General features: G+C 40.4%; 1 protein-coding gene across 14 annotated transcripts in view; it reads left to right on the forward strand.

Moving 5' to 3' along the window:
* Positions 1–1,355: 1,355 nt before the first annotated feature.
* MAP4K4 (mitogen-activated protein kinase kinase kinase kinase 4) overlaps positions 1,356–15,894 on the forward strand; it is a 265,608-nt gene continuing 251,069 nt past the window's right edge. For all 14 annotated transcript variants that reach the window (XM_027874150.1, XM_027874151.1, XM_027874154.1 and 11 more), the window contains exons 1-2: positions 1,356–1,515; positions 2,152–2,217. In XM_027874150.1, the coding sequence (XP_027729951.1) occupies positions 1,459–1,515; positions 2,152–2,217 (123 nt within the window). In that variant the 5' untranslated portion in view covers positions 1,356–1,458. The remainder of the gene's footprint in view (positions 1,516–2,151; positions 2,218–15,894) is intronic.

Here is a 15,894-nt window from a genome sequence, read left to right on the forward strand (position 1 = left end):
TGTTTCTTCTGGTGCTCGTCTTCTGGGCTGGTTTCCTTTTATTTTTGGTGTTTTTAAACCTTCAACACGATGCTCCGGAACACATGGCTCATAAAGTGTTAATTTCCTTTCTCTGATAATTACAAAGCTCTCCTAATTTTTAATACAGGTTTTCCCTCGCATCTTCCCGTCTGGGAAACACAACATATACAGACAAGTGTTTGCGTGCAAGACACTCGTGCCTTCGGTATTGTTTCTATAGCTTGACTTTTTTTCTTTTTCTTTCTCGGTCTTAAAAAACCCCCACCAAAATCCAAAACTATTTTCCAGCCTGGCTGGAGAAAGGCCGGGGAATGCCTAGGCTGCCTGGGAGTTACTTATCTATTGTTCTCTGCCACACCCCTGTTGAATATTGATATATCCGTTCAAGTAGCGACTCCGAAACCGAGACTGAGAAAGGGAACTGGTTAGGATTTTTTTCCCCTTCTAGTTTACCCAGAAGTGCTTTGGGGTGTGTGTGTGTGTGTGTGTGTGCGTTTCCGCTGGTTTTTCCTGTTGGAGAAGGAAAGGGGGAGCTGTTTTCTCTGTCTCTCTTCTCATAATCTATTTTTTGTATCCTTTTTCTCCTCCTCCTCCTCCTCTTTCTCCTCCTCCTCCTCCTCCTCCTGGGTTATCTTTGTCTGGCTCACTCAGTCCCTGAACTCTCCCCAGCGCTGCAGCTCCAAGTCCTTGGCCAGTGTGGATGTGTGCTGTGCCCTCCGATGCAACAGAGGCAGGAGCAGCAGCAGCAGCAGCAGGACCGAAGGAGGAGGAGGAGGAGGAGGGCAGCAGCCACAGCAGCTGCTGCAGGGAGCCTAGAACGGAGAGGGAGGAATCGGCGTGTCCGTGAGCTTCGCTTGGCCGAGGCAGGAGGAGGAAGGAGGGGAGCGGCTCGGTGCTAGCCTTGCCCCGCCGGCGGGGAGCCGTCCGGAGGCCCCAGCTGCTGCTGCCTTGCCCCCGCCCTCAACCTTCCTCGCCCGTTTCTCTGGGGGAGGAGGGGGGGAGTGCAAATGCAAGCGCGGCCGCTGGGCGTGGAGGAGGCTGAGGCTTGAGCCGGGAGTGGGGGAAGAGCCTGGGTGCCGTCGCTGCCACCTCAACATGGTGTAAATCCGCTTCCGACCCTCCACGCTCTCAGTTCCTCGCTCTCCTGCTCCTACACAGACTGACGGACAGACAGACATACACACTCAGACCGGGGGAAATAAAAGCTGGTCCCCGGGAAGCGAGCAATCCAGCGGCAGCAGCGGCGGCGGCGGCGGCGGCGGCAGCAGCAGCAGCAGCAGCAGCCTCAGCCTCAGCGCCGCCTCCCAATGAAGAGCAGTCTCAGGCTGGCGGGGCTCATCTCAGTGTGAAGAGCTGCTGCGATCGACAATTCGCCTTTTTTTAAAAATTCAAATTGAATTAAAAAATAATATATATATTTTTTTGCAAAAAGAGAAGATGGCGAACGACTCCCCTGCAAAAAGTCTGGTGGACATAGACCTTTCCTCTTTGCGGGTGAGTGCAAGCGACAATGAAGCCTGCCCCCCAACCCCTAATTCTTCAGCTTCCAGCAGCACCCCCCTACCCCCCACGCCCATGCCCTTCTGCACCTTCACTCCCTCTTTCCCCCGGTACCCTGCCCAGCCCTCGCGGGTCCAGCTGTGTGCGCGTGCCTGGGGTTGGGGGATGGGATGGGGGTTCAACGGGGAGGCACCCTCTGCCTCTGCCGGTCTCCCCGGTGTGCCTCGCTGCCTCCCTTCCTGCCCCGCTCTGGGTGGTGCTGCCGGGGCGGGGGTGGGGGTGGGGTGTGGGGGGGGAAGAGTTGGAGGCTGCTGGGCTGATGCTTTTCCTTTGTTTGCATGTATTGGCATGTGCGTGGAAAAATTAGGGCGCAACAGCTGCACCCAACATCCTCAAGGCTCCAGACACCGTTGTGTTTTGTTTTGTTGGGGTTTTTTTTCCATGACGCCCCCACCCCCACCCCAACCCCCCAGCCCTCTACGTACACTTTGACATAAAGCAACTTCTTTATTCCTTTGCTTTAAAGGCAAAACTAACTTCTTTTGTATGCTTCTCATCTTTAAACTCACTCCCTCCCTAAAAACAAAACAAAAAACAAAAACCAAACCCTCCCTTTTTTTTCCTCTCCAGGATCCTGCTGGGATTTTTGAGCTGGTGGAAGTAGTTGGCAATGGCACTTATGGACAAGTCTATAAGGTTGGTGTCTGAGCCCTCTTTGTTTACCATGACATTTTGGGGGAGAGCAGGAGGAGTCTGCATAGCCAAGCCGACTTGGCTACACCAGATGGTCAAGTAAAGTTTAGGAGGTTTTTGCATTAGTTCTTTTTCTCAGCCCTCCTTCCCCCAAATACCAGGGTTACAGTCATATTGGCCTTAGAGGACCTCATTTCCTGACTTTCAGATAGGGAAATAAACTATTCTCTCAGGCATGTACTTTGCTTGAATAAGAATGGGGGGGGGCGAAGAGAACGGAGAGAAGAGAAATGTTTTCATAAGGCAATTTCATTTTTTTTTAAAGACCTACCCAGTTGAGTTTGTGTAGCTTAATTAAAATTCAGGAATGTTTTAATAGGCAAGCATTGCTTCGTTCATTTTAAAGCACTGCCTTGGCCTTCTTGAAATTGTCATCTTGTTTCCATGTTTGAACCTCTTCCAAGTACTCAAGGTGCAGTTTGGTATTAACCAGTGCTGCTTTATAACTTAGCTTGGTGTGCATCATACAGTTTACTTACTGTTGGATACCTTGATTGAGAGTGGGGGTGGGGTGGAATGGGAACAGGGACCCCAGTCCAGAAGATTTAGGCAACAAGTGCAGGAAGGATTATAGTGTGAACATTATAAAATCAGAATTCCAGGAATAACCTGTTTGACAAGTGCATAATTAAAGCAGAAATCAGGAAGAGTGAGAAGTAAAGAGGATGCCCTTATTTCACACTCATCCCAAGTCTTACTTTTTTTTTCCAAAATGAAGAGTGAATGGAACAGACAGGTCTGTTGAGACTGCATGACTCTGCAATGAGTAGCAGCTACCTGGTGTGACTAACAGTTATCATATATTTTAACTAATATGTGGTCTTGAAGAAGCTATAGGAAATAATAATAGCTTATTTTATGTAGCACTTCAAGGGTTTGCCAAGCACTTTCCATACAACTCTGTTAGGTAGGTAATGCATTTATTGTTACAGGTTCATAGAACCTGAGCCAGAAGGGACCGTAATGACCATCCAGTCTAACCTCCCTTATTTTATAGATGAGCAAAGAAGCTCACAGATGTTAAGGGCCTTGTCCAAGCCTCACATCTAAGTCTGAGATTTAGGGATTGATACCCCGATCTTTTAACTCTGAGACCAATGCTCTATTAAACTATACAACTTGAGAAGTAGGAACAAAGCCTTGAAAACTTAAAACAAAAGGCTAAGTTCTCCTTTCCATTAATTTTTTTTATCACTCATATAACAATCCATTCTTGTGAAAAAAAAGTTGTATGGCTATTTTATTCTAAGCTAACAAATATAATTGAACAGGTACAGGAACAGTTTTAGTTATGCAAATATTAAAACTTTAGCTTTTGTACTTAAGAATACAAAAGTTTAGAGTCATCACCATGTCTTATTTAAAAGGTAGCTTGGACATTAAAGCCTAGAATGTTAGGTGGAAGTGAGCCTTAGGGATTCTTTAGGCCAACCCCCTCATTTCACAGTGACTAATCATTTTTTCTTCTTTTATATATGTTTCTATCACTTGAGTTCTCTTCAACCCCTCCAATACTGTGATTGTGAGCCCTCTGCAGTTAAAACATTAATGGATGTTTGTGGATGGTCTCCATGAATGAATTAGCATCTATTTTGTTATGTTAACTTATCTAGGCCCTTGGTAGGGGAATGGGAGGACTGTTAACTACTGTAATCTGCTTTCCATCTAGAAACAAATTTGCCTAATTCAATTTAGAAGTCTTGGGAAAATGTATCCTTTCTAGTGTGTTGTAGTTTCTTCTGAAGACCCAGATGAGTTAGCTTAAATGAACACCTTAACTACAGAGTGAACACTTGCTCTAACCCACTTTTTCAGGTCAAATATAAATTGTGAATGGACACTTCTAGATGATTTTACAAAAGCGTGTTCTTCGTCAGTTTATCCAGTTCAGTTTTTTTTTTTAAGAGAGTGGGGTTGAGGAGTATGGGGTCCTATTGAAACTTATTTCTGTTGAAAAAAGGCCCTTTGTATCAGCTTGATTTTAAAATATAACTCAATGAAAGAATAGGTTAACATGAACTAGAGGTAGGTCATGTGGATCTGCAGAAGCAAGATACTTGTTAAAATCATTTGGATGGTGGGGGAGGGGGCCTTTTATTGCAACTGTTAGAAATAGAGTTTAGACATTTGTTATTATTAGAACTCTTTAGGGGGTTCTGCAAGTGATTTGAATTCTTTTACTCTCTGGATTCCTCACTTGTCTTCTGCGTCCTTCTCTTCTCTTCCTCTTGCTTCCTTTTGATTTTGAAACAAATTGGTTGAATATTACATTTGGGCAGTATTTGGAATATTGTGGCTTAAATCTCTATGACTACCGTATCTATTCAGGGGGAAGGGATATTGCTAACCATGTAAATATAAGCAATTTTAGGTAATCATGTGGATATGGCACATATCCACACTTAGAAGCTGAAGATACTGCATTGGATCATGGTGTTATAAGTGACCCCTGTGACGAAAGATCATTTCCTCAGCATAGCCTGAAAAATGTTTCCCATCTTAGAGAATGTTATTCCTTAAACCAATTTTTAAAACTTACTTCTGGGTCCATTTTCAATGTACATTCTCTTCATTTCCTGTGGATTTTTATCGTAGTTTTGATTTGGTGAAGTAAGTATACCAGGTAGCATTATATAGTGCTTACTATGTACCAAGTTCTGTGCTAAATGCTTTAATAATGATCATTTCATATCTCTTCACAACAGCCTGGGATGTAGGTGCTATTATCCTCTTATTGGAGATGAAAAACCTGAGGTGTAGAAAGGTTAAGTGATTTGCCCGTAGACTAGCTGATTGATTGATTGTCTAAGGTCTGACAGCTAGTAAGTATCCAAGTCTAGATTTGAACTCCGGTCTTCCTGATTCCCCACATCTAGTACTCTTTATGTTTGGTACCTGTGATTATTGCAGCTTTAACACTTGGTGACTGCTAAAAATCCAGCTGAGAGCATGCAGAATTATTCATGTGGAATATAAGTGGGCATTGTGCTACTTACAGTTTTTATTTTCTGTACTGCCTCTAGACTGGGATGGGCCGTGTGACCCTGGGCAAGTCACCTCTTAGTGTATTGCACAACTTTCTTGAGATTATAATTTGCAGAGAAGGTGCTGACCTCGATTGGTAGAAGGAGATTCTTCTGGTAATTCTGTGTGCCATTGAAAATATGGTCTAGTCCCTGTCTCTATATTTCTGGATAATCTTTGCAACTAGAGCAGTCTGTTGAGTGATTATCTTTGCATAAGTGATTATCTATTCCTAAACTTTTTTTTTTCCGTATGGTGAATTCACCCCCCCCCCAAGATTCAGTATGTCTTGTTTGAGAGGGCTTATTATAGTATTGTTGAATTGTCTATCAGAAGTGAATTGAAAGAGGTTTTTTTTTAAGCTTTTATGTGTCTCCTAATAAAAGAAGACTGGTTCTTTAGAGCCTCTGTTTTCTGGATACTTGTATATTTAGTTCTGGGTACAGATACTGGGTAGTTTTTGTGGTTTATGTAAATACATATATATGTGTTAAGCAATTGTGCCTTGTTTGGGGACATTTGTTTACTTTTCAGAATTGTAGGTCTTTGGTGAGTCTGTGTAGGAGATGATACTCATAATTGAAATAATTTTCTTTTTAACCATTCCATATGGGATATATGTATGTATCTATATATGTACAAATTCACATATATTATCCTGTAAGCTTACAGTAAAAATGCCTTGGGCTTACAGCAATTTACATAGAGGAGATATTTAAGAAGCATGTGCGTAAAAAGACTGATTGGTGACTAAATTGTCTCTATCTGTATGTCTTTGTGTGTGTGTGTCTATCTGTCTGTTGCTTATTTATACCATTTCTATATGTTTGAGAAAGTCAGTTGCTGTTACTTTTCACCAGTGGAGGAGGGCAATTATGTGAAAAATCCAAGACAGGAAATTTAAAAACTCTAGCTCATTTCTAGATGACATCCCCCTTCACCCATTAGGCTCACCTGACCATTTGTATTTTTTTTCTTAGACTAATACTGTGTATTTCCCTAGCACATACTGGTTGATAGAGGTCGAAGGTCCAGAAACCTCATGGATTGATTGGGGAGGTCAACCTGAAACTGAAAATTTGATACAAATGATCCACAAAAATAATTGACATACTGATATGAAAGTGGGTGGTTTATTATTGTTAAGAATATTAGGAGTAGAGACCTGGAATTTATTCCTGACTGCCACTGACTTGGAATATAATCTGGCCTTGTGTCTCACTTTTCCAGACTATTAAATGGGAATGACATTCACCCACTTCCCTTTTTTAAAGGAAGTTAACAAGGATTAATGAAGCGGTTAAAAGCACTTTACGTTTCTTAGAAAGAAAGTGCTCCATAAACTTAGACTGACTTTTAAAAATTGTTATTTAAAATTTGGACTTGAGCGGTTCACTTGCATGGGCTCCTGTGTGGGATTCTTCAAATGTTATTTTCTTTTTTATTGTAGTGTCTTTTTTTCTAGTTGTTTGAATATCCTTTTTGTGTTACTGTTTTTATAACATTAGATAAGAATGTTCTCTAAAGCCAAGTGTTTTCATTAGGGGGATGATTGCAGAATGCTTTTTCAGCAGGTTGTATCAGCTGATCTGTAGTACTGTGACATGTGCGGACTTGTTCTTAAACACGGGGTTGTTTCCTTCTTACTGCATGGATCCTGAATGGTTGTGTAGGGAGGAAACTCCAGTGGCCATGTGTTCTATTGTTTTAGTCATTTGAGCTGCAGAAAGCTTTACATATGACTTTAAAACCCTATATAAAAGCTTTTATGATTATCATTTGGTTTGCAGTTGTATAAAAATCCATTCCACCTACTCCAATCTTCATATTTTTTAAGATTGGAAGATTAAAAAATAGAGAAAATGACATTCTAAATATATTTTCTCTATACTTTGTTAATATACACACTTTTTTTTTTTACATAGGATGAACATATTTGGTACAGTTATCTTTTTGCTCTGTTTCCTCTCTCCTTCTCTCACCTCCCCACCACAACCTTAACTTAACATTTCCTATATTTCATTTAAAAATAGTTCTGGAGTGTTAGTTTGTTTTCATATAGCACATTTTGCTTACCTGTTCCTTTATTGTGGGACTTTTTTTTTTCTGGCTAGGGGTCCTAGGATTTTCTTTGCAAAATTATTTTCCTTTTGGGTTATTTCTTTGAGGTATATGTTCCAAGGTCATTCAGAACTTTAAAACTGTATTATTTTGAAGAAGACTGAATTAATTTATGCTTAGGATTTCCTCATGGTAGAATCATTTAATTATAAAAATACTACTACTAATAATAAGAATAACAGTTAGCATTTATAGTACTCACTATGCTAAGTGCTTTGTAAATATCTCATTTCATCCTCACAATAATCTTGGGAAGTGCTATTATTATCCCTCATTTTACAGTTGAGGAAACTGAGGCAGAGATTAGTTGATGTAGCCAAGGTCACACTGCTAATAAGTATCTGAGGATAGCTTTGAAATCAGGTCTTCCTGACTCCGGACTCAGTACTCTATCCACTGTACCACCTAGTTTTCACAATATATCTGTTGAGTATGATTCTTTCTTTAAAAACATAAGTGTGTAGTAATTTTATATCTCATATCATAAGAGAGACCTTGGAGGTTGTCTAGTCTAACCCTTTTATTTTACACACAGAAGAGGTAACTGAGGCTTAGAAGGGTTAAGTGACTTTTAAGTTACATTGATATTAAGTGGCAGAGTCCGATTTTGAACTGAGTCTCTAATATCTCATTTGGAGACAAAGTGATTGCCCAAAAGAGTCAGTCAGTCAGTCAGTAAACATTTATTGAGTGCATACAGTGTGCTGGGGATCAGGGTAGGAGGGGGAGAGGAAAGGATAAGGTGAAGCCCTGAGGAATGCAGCTGGGGGAGAAATGAGTAGGTGCCTCCTTAAATGGAGGCTCTGGCAGGAGCTCTCTGGATGTCCACCTTCCATCCTGTCTGGTCAGAGGGAGGGAAGGGCCTTAGGGGTAAGGAGTAGTCACAAGATATGAGTTTCAGGGTTGATAATTTTTCAGGATGATGAGATTCTGAGGAGTATGGGTCCAGAGGAGTGTAGCTGGGGTGGGAAAAGAAGTCAGGAATTTCTGAACACTTAATGCTTTTATCAGGGTACACAAGTAGAATTAAGATTTTTTTCTTGTTATTAGTGAGATGTCAAAACATTGTTATGAGTGTTTTGAACCACTCACTGATCTTGAGAGAGCAATACAGTAAAACTTGAAGTATCTGAATTCAAATAGTACCATGCAAAATCTGTGAGGGTTCAAGGTGGCTTGAACTGATACTGTGTACTGAACTGAAAGAATATGTATAGAGAATGTATGTCTCTATATATACTTTATATGTATAGAGAATGTAAAATGTATAAAGAATATGTGTAAAGTTCTTTGTAACCTTTCTCTACCTGTAAAAAGGTATTATACAAGTTAATGCAAATAAGATTTCTGGTAAATTGTTTAATCTGTTTGAAAACAAGTTTTTAAAAGAATTGTGAAACTATTCTAAAATAACATCACTGTAGTAACATCATAAAGCAATGCCATAAAACCTTGAGGCATAAGTGGGATGGCTGGCATTAGCAGTAGCTTTAGCTTCTCTTCCTACCATATTGCTTTGCTATTTTGCTTTTTTGGGGCAGCTAGGTAGCACAGTGGATAGAGTCAGGGCCTGGAGACAGGAAGACATCTTCTTGAGTTCAAATCTAGCCTCAGACACATACTAGCTACATGACCCTGGGTAAGTCACTTAACCGTGTTTGCCTCAGTTTCCTCATCTGTAGAATAAGTGGGAGAAAGAAATGGCAAACCACTCCAGCATCTTTGCCAAGAAAACCCTAAATGGGGTCACAAAGAGTCTGACACACTGAAATGACTGAACAACAACAAAATAAATAGATGCTAGATAAATGTAAGATTTCCCTTTTTGTAAGGTTAAATGGATTAGCCACTTGACTGATTTGGTAATGAAGAGATAAAAAAAACCTCTATCTGTGAATGTCCTAGGATCTTAGATTGAGAGATGGAAGGGACTTTTAAGGTCATCTAGTCTAATCTCTTCATTTTTTATAAGTAGTCGTTCAGGGAATGAGTAGAATTTGAACCTGTGCCTCCAACTCTGAATCTAGTGCTCTTAACCACTGTACCCCCTGTGGCAAGGCTTGAGATACTTGCTTTCAAACTAGAAGCCATACCCCAAATTTTGGAAATAGAGGGTTTTATTGTTTTTTTTTTTAAGTTTTTGCAGAGAAGAAAACATATATTTGTTCCCAACTTTTGGTAAAAATAAAGACCCAGATTGATTTCACTGAACGTCTGTAGAGGAATTCTCTGTACGAGATCAATGATGAAGGCTCTCTGCATCTGATCTTGGTGCTTCGAGGTTTATGTATAGAGGATATGAAAGTCTTGTGGCTTTTGCCCTCTCCCCCCTTCCTTCCTTCGAGCCCTTTCTCTGCTCTGTCCTGAGCAGAATTTGAACAACTGGGTCTGGTGAAAAGAAGCCTGAAGAACCTTCAGGCTGGATGTTCCAGGTCTAGTGCCATGGACTGCTTATCTCCAAGTTGTTGGTGTGATAGGATAATGTGAACATGAGTGGAAGGCAGTGAAGCTAGTTTTGGGTGAGGTTGTATGGTGTCCTGGTGAAATTGGCCAGCTGCCATGGTTACTTGGCACCTGTGATTTGTTAAGCCCTGCTCTATTCACCGAATAGCTGATTATCACATCAGTAGGTCCAGGAGTATAGGAATTGGGAACACTGTCTCTCTATTGTGTGCTTATTAGCTGTTGTGTGAGTTGGGAAGTCAGGGCACATGGTTGGTTGTACTGTGCTTTATTTATTGTAAGTGCCCTTGATCCTTGGGGCATTGTAACTGTTCCATATATAGCTATCATACTGGCAACTTGACAGCTGACCTATAGATTTAAAAGGTTCCCTCCCCCACTTTCACATCATCCTTACAGAATTTTTTTAAAAAGTCAGCGTTATCTCAGTTTTTCTGAATGGTGCCTCCCCCCCAATTAATGATCAGTTCAAATTGTTACTTCTCTTCTAGTGACAAAAAGCAAAACTTTTCTTTTAAATTAAGTGTTTTAGTTTTATTAGTCTCGTCAACTCATTTGTCCTTATTAAGAAGATGATGGATAACTGAAATTTCCTGTAATTGTGCAGCCGGAATAAAGGTGACATAGTAGGGGTAGGGATGAACAAGAATGAGTGAAACTTTCTGAAGAAACTGCATTTCTCTTGTGCTATAGCTGGCTGTGGGGGGTTGGGAAGAAAGAGGGATAAATGAGAAATAGGGAACAAGTATAGCTGAAAAGGAAAGGAAAATTGGAGGGCAAAGAAGAAAGAATCATAGAATTAGAGCTAGGAGGAACCTAGAGCCCATCTAGCCCAGTTTTCTCTTGGGAAATGAGATCCAGGGAGGTTAAGTAACATACTTAAGGTCATATAGATAGTAACCATCAGAACCAAGGTTTGAACCCTGGTTCTCTGGACTCAGAGCCAGTGGTCTTTCCATTGCACCATGCTTGGGGTTGAGGATGGGAGAAGGCCTAAAGGAATTGAGGTATGACTGATCCCACTGTCAGTAATTAAATTCAGTGCTCTAAAAGTTGGTGATGTACTCCATCAGGTCAGAGACTGCTTCTTTGGTGAATCTTTGTATTTCTCCCTCAGTGCCTAGAACAGTAATCTTCATGTAATAGGTCATGTAATAGGTACTTGATGAACACTCATTAAAATTGATGAGACAGTAAACTATAGACTTTGGCATGTATTGAGTTTTATTTGTAGAATAGACTGATCTGTGATACTGATCAAGGCAGTCTGTTAATAAATTTTTATCACCTGCTGTTTCCTTGGAATGAATGTTTGAAAACTGGATAATGTTGTTCAGTTGTTTTCAGTCATTTCTGATTCTTCATGACCCCACTTGGGGTTTTCTTTGCAAAGATACTGGAATGGTTTGCCATTTCCTTTTCCAGTTCATTTTACAAATGAGGGAACTGAGGCAAACAGGTTGAAGTGACTTGTCCAGGGTCACCTAAGCTAGTAAGTGTCTGAGGTCAGATTTGAATTCAGGAAGATGAGTTTTCCTTACTCAAGGCCCTGCACTCCACTCTATCACCTAGCTGCCCTGTCGTGCTGGATGATTCAAAAGTGAGGCATAGCTCTTTCTTCTAGGAGCTCACATTTTATTGGGGGATGGGGAGTGGCCAAAGAAAGGAATTTGTGTCTTGGTGATGAGTGGAGCCATAGGGTAGTCCTTTGCCATACTCTTTTCATAAGCAATGGTAGTATAGATTAGGTTGTTATTCCTGGAGCCTGAGGTGGAAAGGGGTGGGGTAGGTATAGGATGTCTCCTGGGGAAGAATGTGAAGCTTGGTCTGGGCAATTAGAGGTAGTGGGTAATCACTGTCAGTCAAGCTCTGCCCCAGGGTGGACTAAAGCTAAGTAGGTTAGCTTAACTTTAGGAAGGAGATAGATTCTCTGATCCAGAGGGGCATATTATTCCAGGTGGGAATGGAAGAAGCCTAGGTGGGATATAGTGAATTGTAAAGGCAATATTCCTTGCTGTGGCGGGTTAGAAAGTGGGAAAACTCTGCATGTATAGACTATTCGTGTGTGCCTGCTTTTGAAAAAATGAGATAAATGCTTAGTGAAATTTCTTTGAATGCTTTTGATCTTTTAATAGCTGGTATGTTAGTAAACGGTCTCTTTTGAGTAAAGAAAGAAATGACAGCTTCAGGGTATTAAGTTCACACTTGATATGGTAAATACAAAGAGGGTTATAAACAAGCACTGTTTGTGTGAGAATTCATTGACCTCCCATTAATAAAAATCTTTTCTTCCAGCCTCTCCCCCACCCCCCCATGCATCCCCCCTCCTTGTCCCACAGCTTTCCCTTTTGGGATAGATAGGCCAGATGAGTGAGAGGCTATGAAATTGTTGAGGGTCTCTTGTCTTCTACTAGTCCTTATTCCCCCACTCCCATTAGTAAACAGTCATCCTTGTGAATTCACATTATTTCTTTAAAACATGAACACAGTTCTTTTCTTATCACTATAAAGGCAAACTCTGTTTACCGTCAGTGAGGTCACTGGTATCAGGAACTGGGACAAACAGTTTGTCTCTCTTCTCTCCTTTCTTAGGGGGATTCCATTGTGTAGAAGCTAGAGGCTTGTCATGTGATTCCGAAAAATGGTATTTTCCTTTATCCTAATCAGAGAGTATTTTACAACCAGTTTTTTTTTAAAGCGCTAACTTTGGTAGATGGAATGTACTCAAATTAGGTTTAATTTTTATTTTAAATAGGGAACTAAATTAAGGTTCGTGATTGTAATCTCCATTGCTTTTGGAAGTAGGTTAAAAATCCTTTGCCTTCCACCCAAAGCTTTCTGTAGTTTGCCATCATTCTGTTTTTTCAGTCTTATCTAACTGATACTATTCTCCAGAATTTATTTTTGAAAGACTAGACTACTTTACCTTTATTGGTCTTCTAGATCCCAGGAATGCCCTCCTTCCCTTCTTTACCTGTTGAATTCTGGTTCAGTCTTTGTAACTCAACTCAGAAGTCACTTCCTTTATGAGACCTGTCCTAATTACTTCCTATAACCCTTTTCTAATTTGGGTCTTGCGTAACACTTGGTGCCTTTTAGAAATGTTGTATTAGTTATTTTGTTTGTTTGTTTGCCTGTATCTATCCTGTATGCATCTAGATTATGCCTTACAAGAGTAGGGAAAATGGCCTATTTCAGCTTTATATCTTAACTCAGTGTTTAGCTAAGAGTCCCATGCTTGGTGGACATTTAAGTAAGTTTTTTGTTGAATTGAAGTTTGGGGGGAAAGCATATGCCAGAATATTTATCATGACTTTTTATTCTGCGCTCTCCCCCCCCACCCCCAGCACATCTTCATCACTTCATTTTTATCGGGAGGTTGCCATGCCTAGCTCAGTTTGGCAGAGTTTAGTCTTTTTTTTGTGAGGCAGTCGGGGTTAAGTGACTTACCCAGGGTCACACAGCTAATAAGTGGCAAATGTTTGAATTTAGGTCCTCCTGACTCCAGGGCAGATGCTGTATCCACTGTACCACCTGGCTGCCCCAGCTCAGTTTTTTTTTTTCCCCCCACTTGGAAAACTCTTCTACTGGGAGTTTTCACTCTGATTTATAGGGGGTTGTTTTTAGATTTTTAGAGAAAGCTTGTTGGTGAAGTAGTGATTTGAATTTTGAATTGCCTGACAGGCTAACTATTGGTTTTAGAATTGAAAGAAACCTTAGAGGTGATCTTGGCTAATACCCCTCTCCTTTTGTGGATGAGAGATACCAAGTTGCCATGCCCAGAGAGGTAATTTGACTTGACCAAAGTTACTTAGGAGGTAAGGGAGACAGGATTTTAAAGTCTTGACTCCCGAGTCAATATAATCATTCCACTGCCATAATGGAATTTGAAATTTGTTGATCTGAGAAATTCACTAGTAAAATATAATACTGTCTGACACTTTATTAAATGTATAGTAGCTGGATTATGAATTTCTTCTTGTGTACTTGAATGCTTGTAATTGCTTGATTTATCTGTGGTTAAATACTTTTTATGTCCTGAAGGACCCTCTTAGTTCTAGTCTTTACTAGGTCTGGCAAACCTGTAGTGTGTACTTTTATGACTAATGTATTTTGGGCAGTATTCATAAGATAGTGTTTATTTAGATGTTGGAACTTGAACTATGCGACCACTTGATTTCTGTTTTGTTTCAAGTGATTAAACTCATTGGGTGATTAATTCTATCTCTTTTTTCTACTTAAGTAAATTCAATTCAACAGATATTTATTAATCCAATTACACTTAATTGTGCTAGGCACAAAGTGAAACTCCCTCTTTCCCCAGCCCTCTCATTTGATAAGTGAGGAAACTGAGGCCCACAGAAATGAAGATACTTGTTCAAGGGTTCTTTCTGTGTTCTTAGATGTGGTTCTCTGGGCTTGGTGACTGAGAGCAACTAGGTATTCTTTTATCTTCTTCTTTTGCATTTCTCTCTCTCTTCCCCTTCACCCCCAAATCTCACCCAAATGGGAACTGCATCAGCCACTCATAGAGTTGACCCAACTGGTAATTGACAAGCTCTTTTCCCACCTAGTCCACTTTACTCCTCCTTTGGCAGTCCGTAGTCCCCTTCCCCTCCAGCCCCACTTAGCATGGATACTTCTTCATCTGCTGCAATTCTGAACTCCTTTGCTCAAGTGATCCATCAGCCTCTGCATCGTAGCAGGGCCTACATGTGTGCACCACCATGCCCTCCATATATTTGTTCTAGGTCAGTCAGGTAAGCATTTAGTGAGTGCCTGTTGTATGCCTTGCGTCATGCTAGGTGTTGAGGACAAATACAAAGATTGAAACAATTTCTGCTCAAAAAAAAGCTTATATACTTCCTGATCTGAAGAACATTCTCCTTGCAAGAGAAAAAAACAACAATACAGTCATGGCTCTTCTTATCCCATCACTGGACTGCTTTCTTTTGTGATCTTTTTTTTTTTTTCCTCTTAGCCACAACTTGATCATCATTCTCTTTTGTTTAAGAACCTAAGTTCAGATCCAGGCTTTACCAGCTTACTGCTTATGACTCTTTGGACAAACCACTTAGTCTTTGTGGCCTTCAGTTTCCTCATCTGTAAAATAATTGATCTAGCTGACCACTAAGGTCTTTTTTAGCTTTACATTTGTGTTCCCATTGATTAGGGGAATATCATATATACACAGCCAATATGATAAATCCAATAAAGAGGTGCAAAACAAAATATCAGGTGATTAGCTCATTACAGACCAGGCAATCCGGGGAGGCTTCATGGCTAAGATGGTGGTTGACTTGACAACATCCTAATTCAAGTGACAGGATTATACATAGACACAGGTGAGGCAAAATGTAGTGTGTGTTCTAATGACAGAGAGTAGTTATCATTTCTTGGCTGGAGTGTAGAGAACATATTGAAGAATGAGATAAGATAAAGCTGGAAAGGTGGGATGGCAACAGATTGTGGAGGGCCTTGAATTTATCCTTTACTTTGAAGACAGTGGGGAATGCCTTCAGTTTTTTGAGCAGTGATGTGACATAACCAGTCCTGTAAACAGCTGAGATCTTGAAATTAAAAAGTAAATAAACTGAAAGGTTCTTTTCACATAATCCCTAGCTATCTCCAGGCTAGTAGCCTGCTTGATTGGCACATGTATTATAGCCCAGTGTCTGGCACATAGTAGGGACTTTAAGAATGTTTGTTGATTGACAGCACAGATGAGGAAAACATTGGTGATAACAAATGTACATGCAACTTTTAGCTAAAACAAATCATCTAGCCCAGTAATTATTAACCTTTTTTGTGTGTCATGCATCTTACTTTTGAAATTGTGGTGAAGCCTTTTGACCACTTCTCAGGAAATGCTTTTAAATGCATAAAATAAAATGCATAGGATAACAAAGGAAACCAGTTATATAGAAATACAGTTATCAAAATGTTTTTTTTAAAAGTTTGTTTTTCAATTCCTGATCGCTAGCTCTTTTCTTCTCCTCTTGGTAAATTGAA

Source organism: Vombatus ursinus, unplaced genomic scaffold (assembly GCF_900497805.2).
Source record: "Vombatus ursinus unplaced genomic scaffold, bare-nosed wombat genome assembly UNPS02014805.1, whole genome shotgun sequence".
Lineage (NCBI taxonomy): Eukaryota > Metazoa > Chordata > Mammalia > Diprotodontia > Vombatidae > Vombatus > Vombatus ursinus.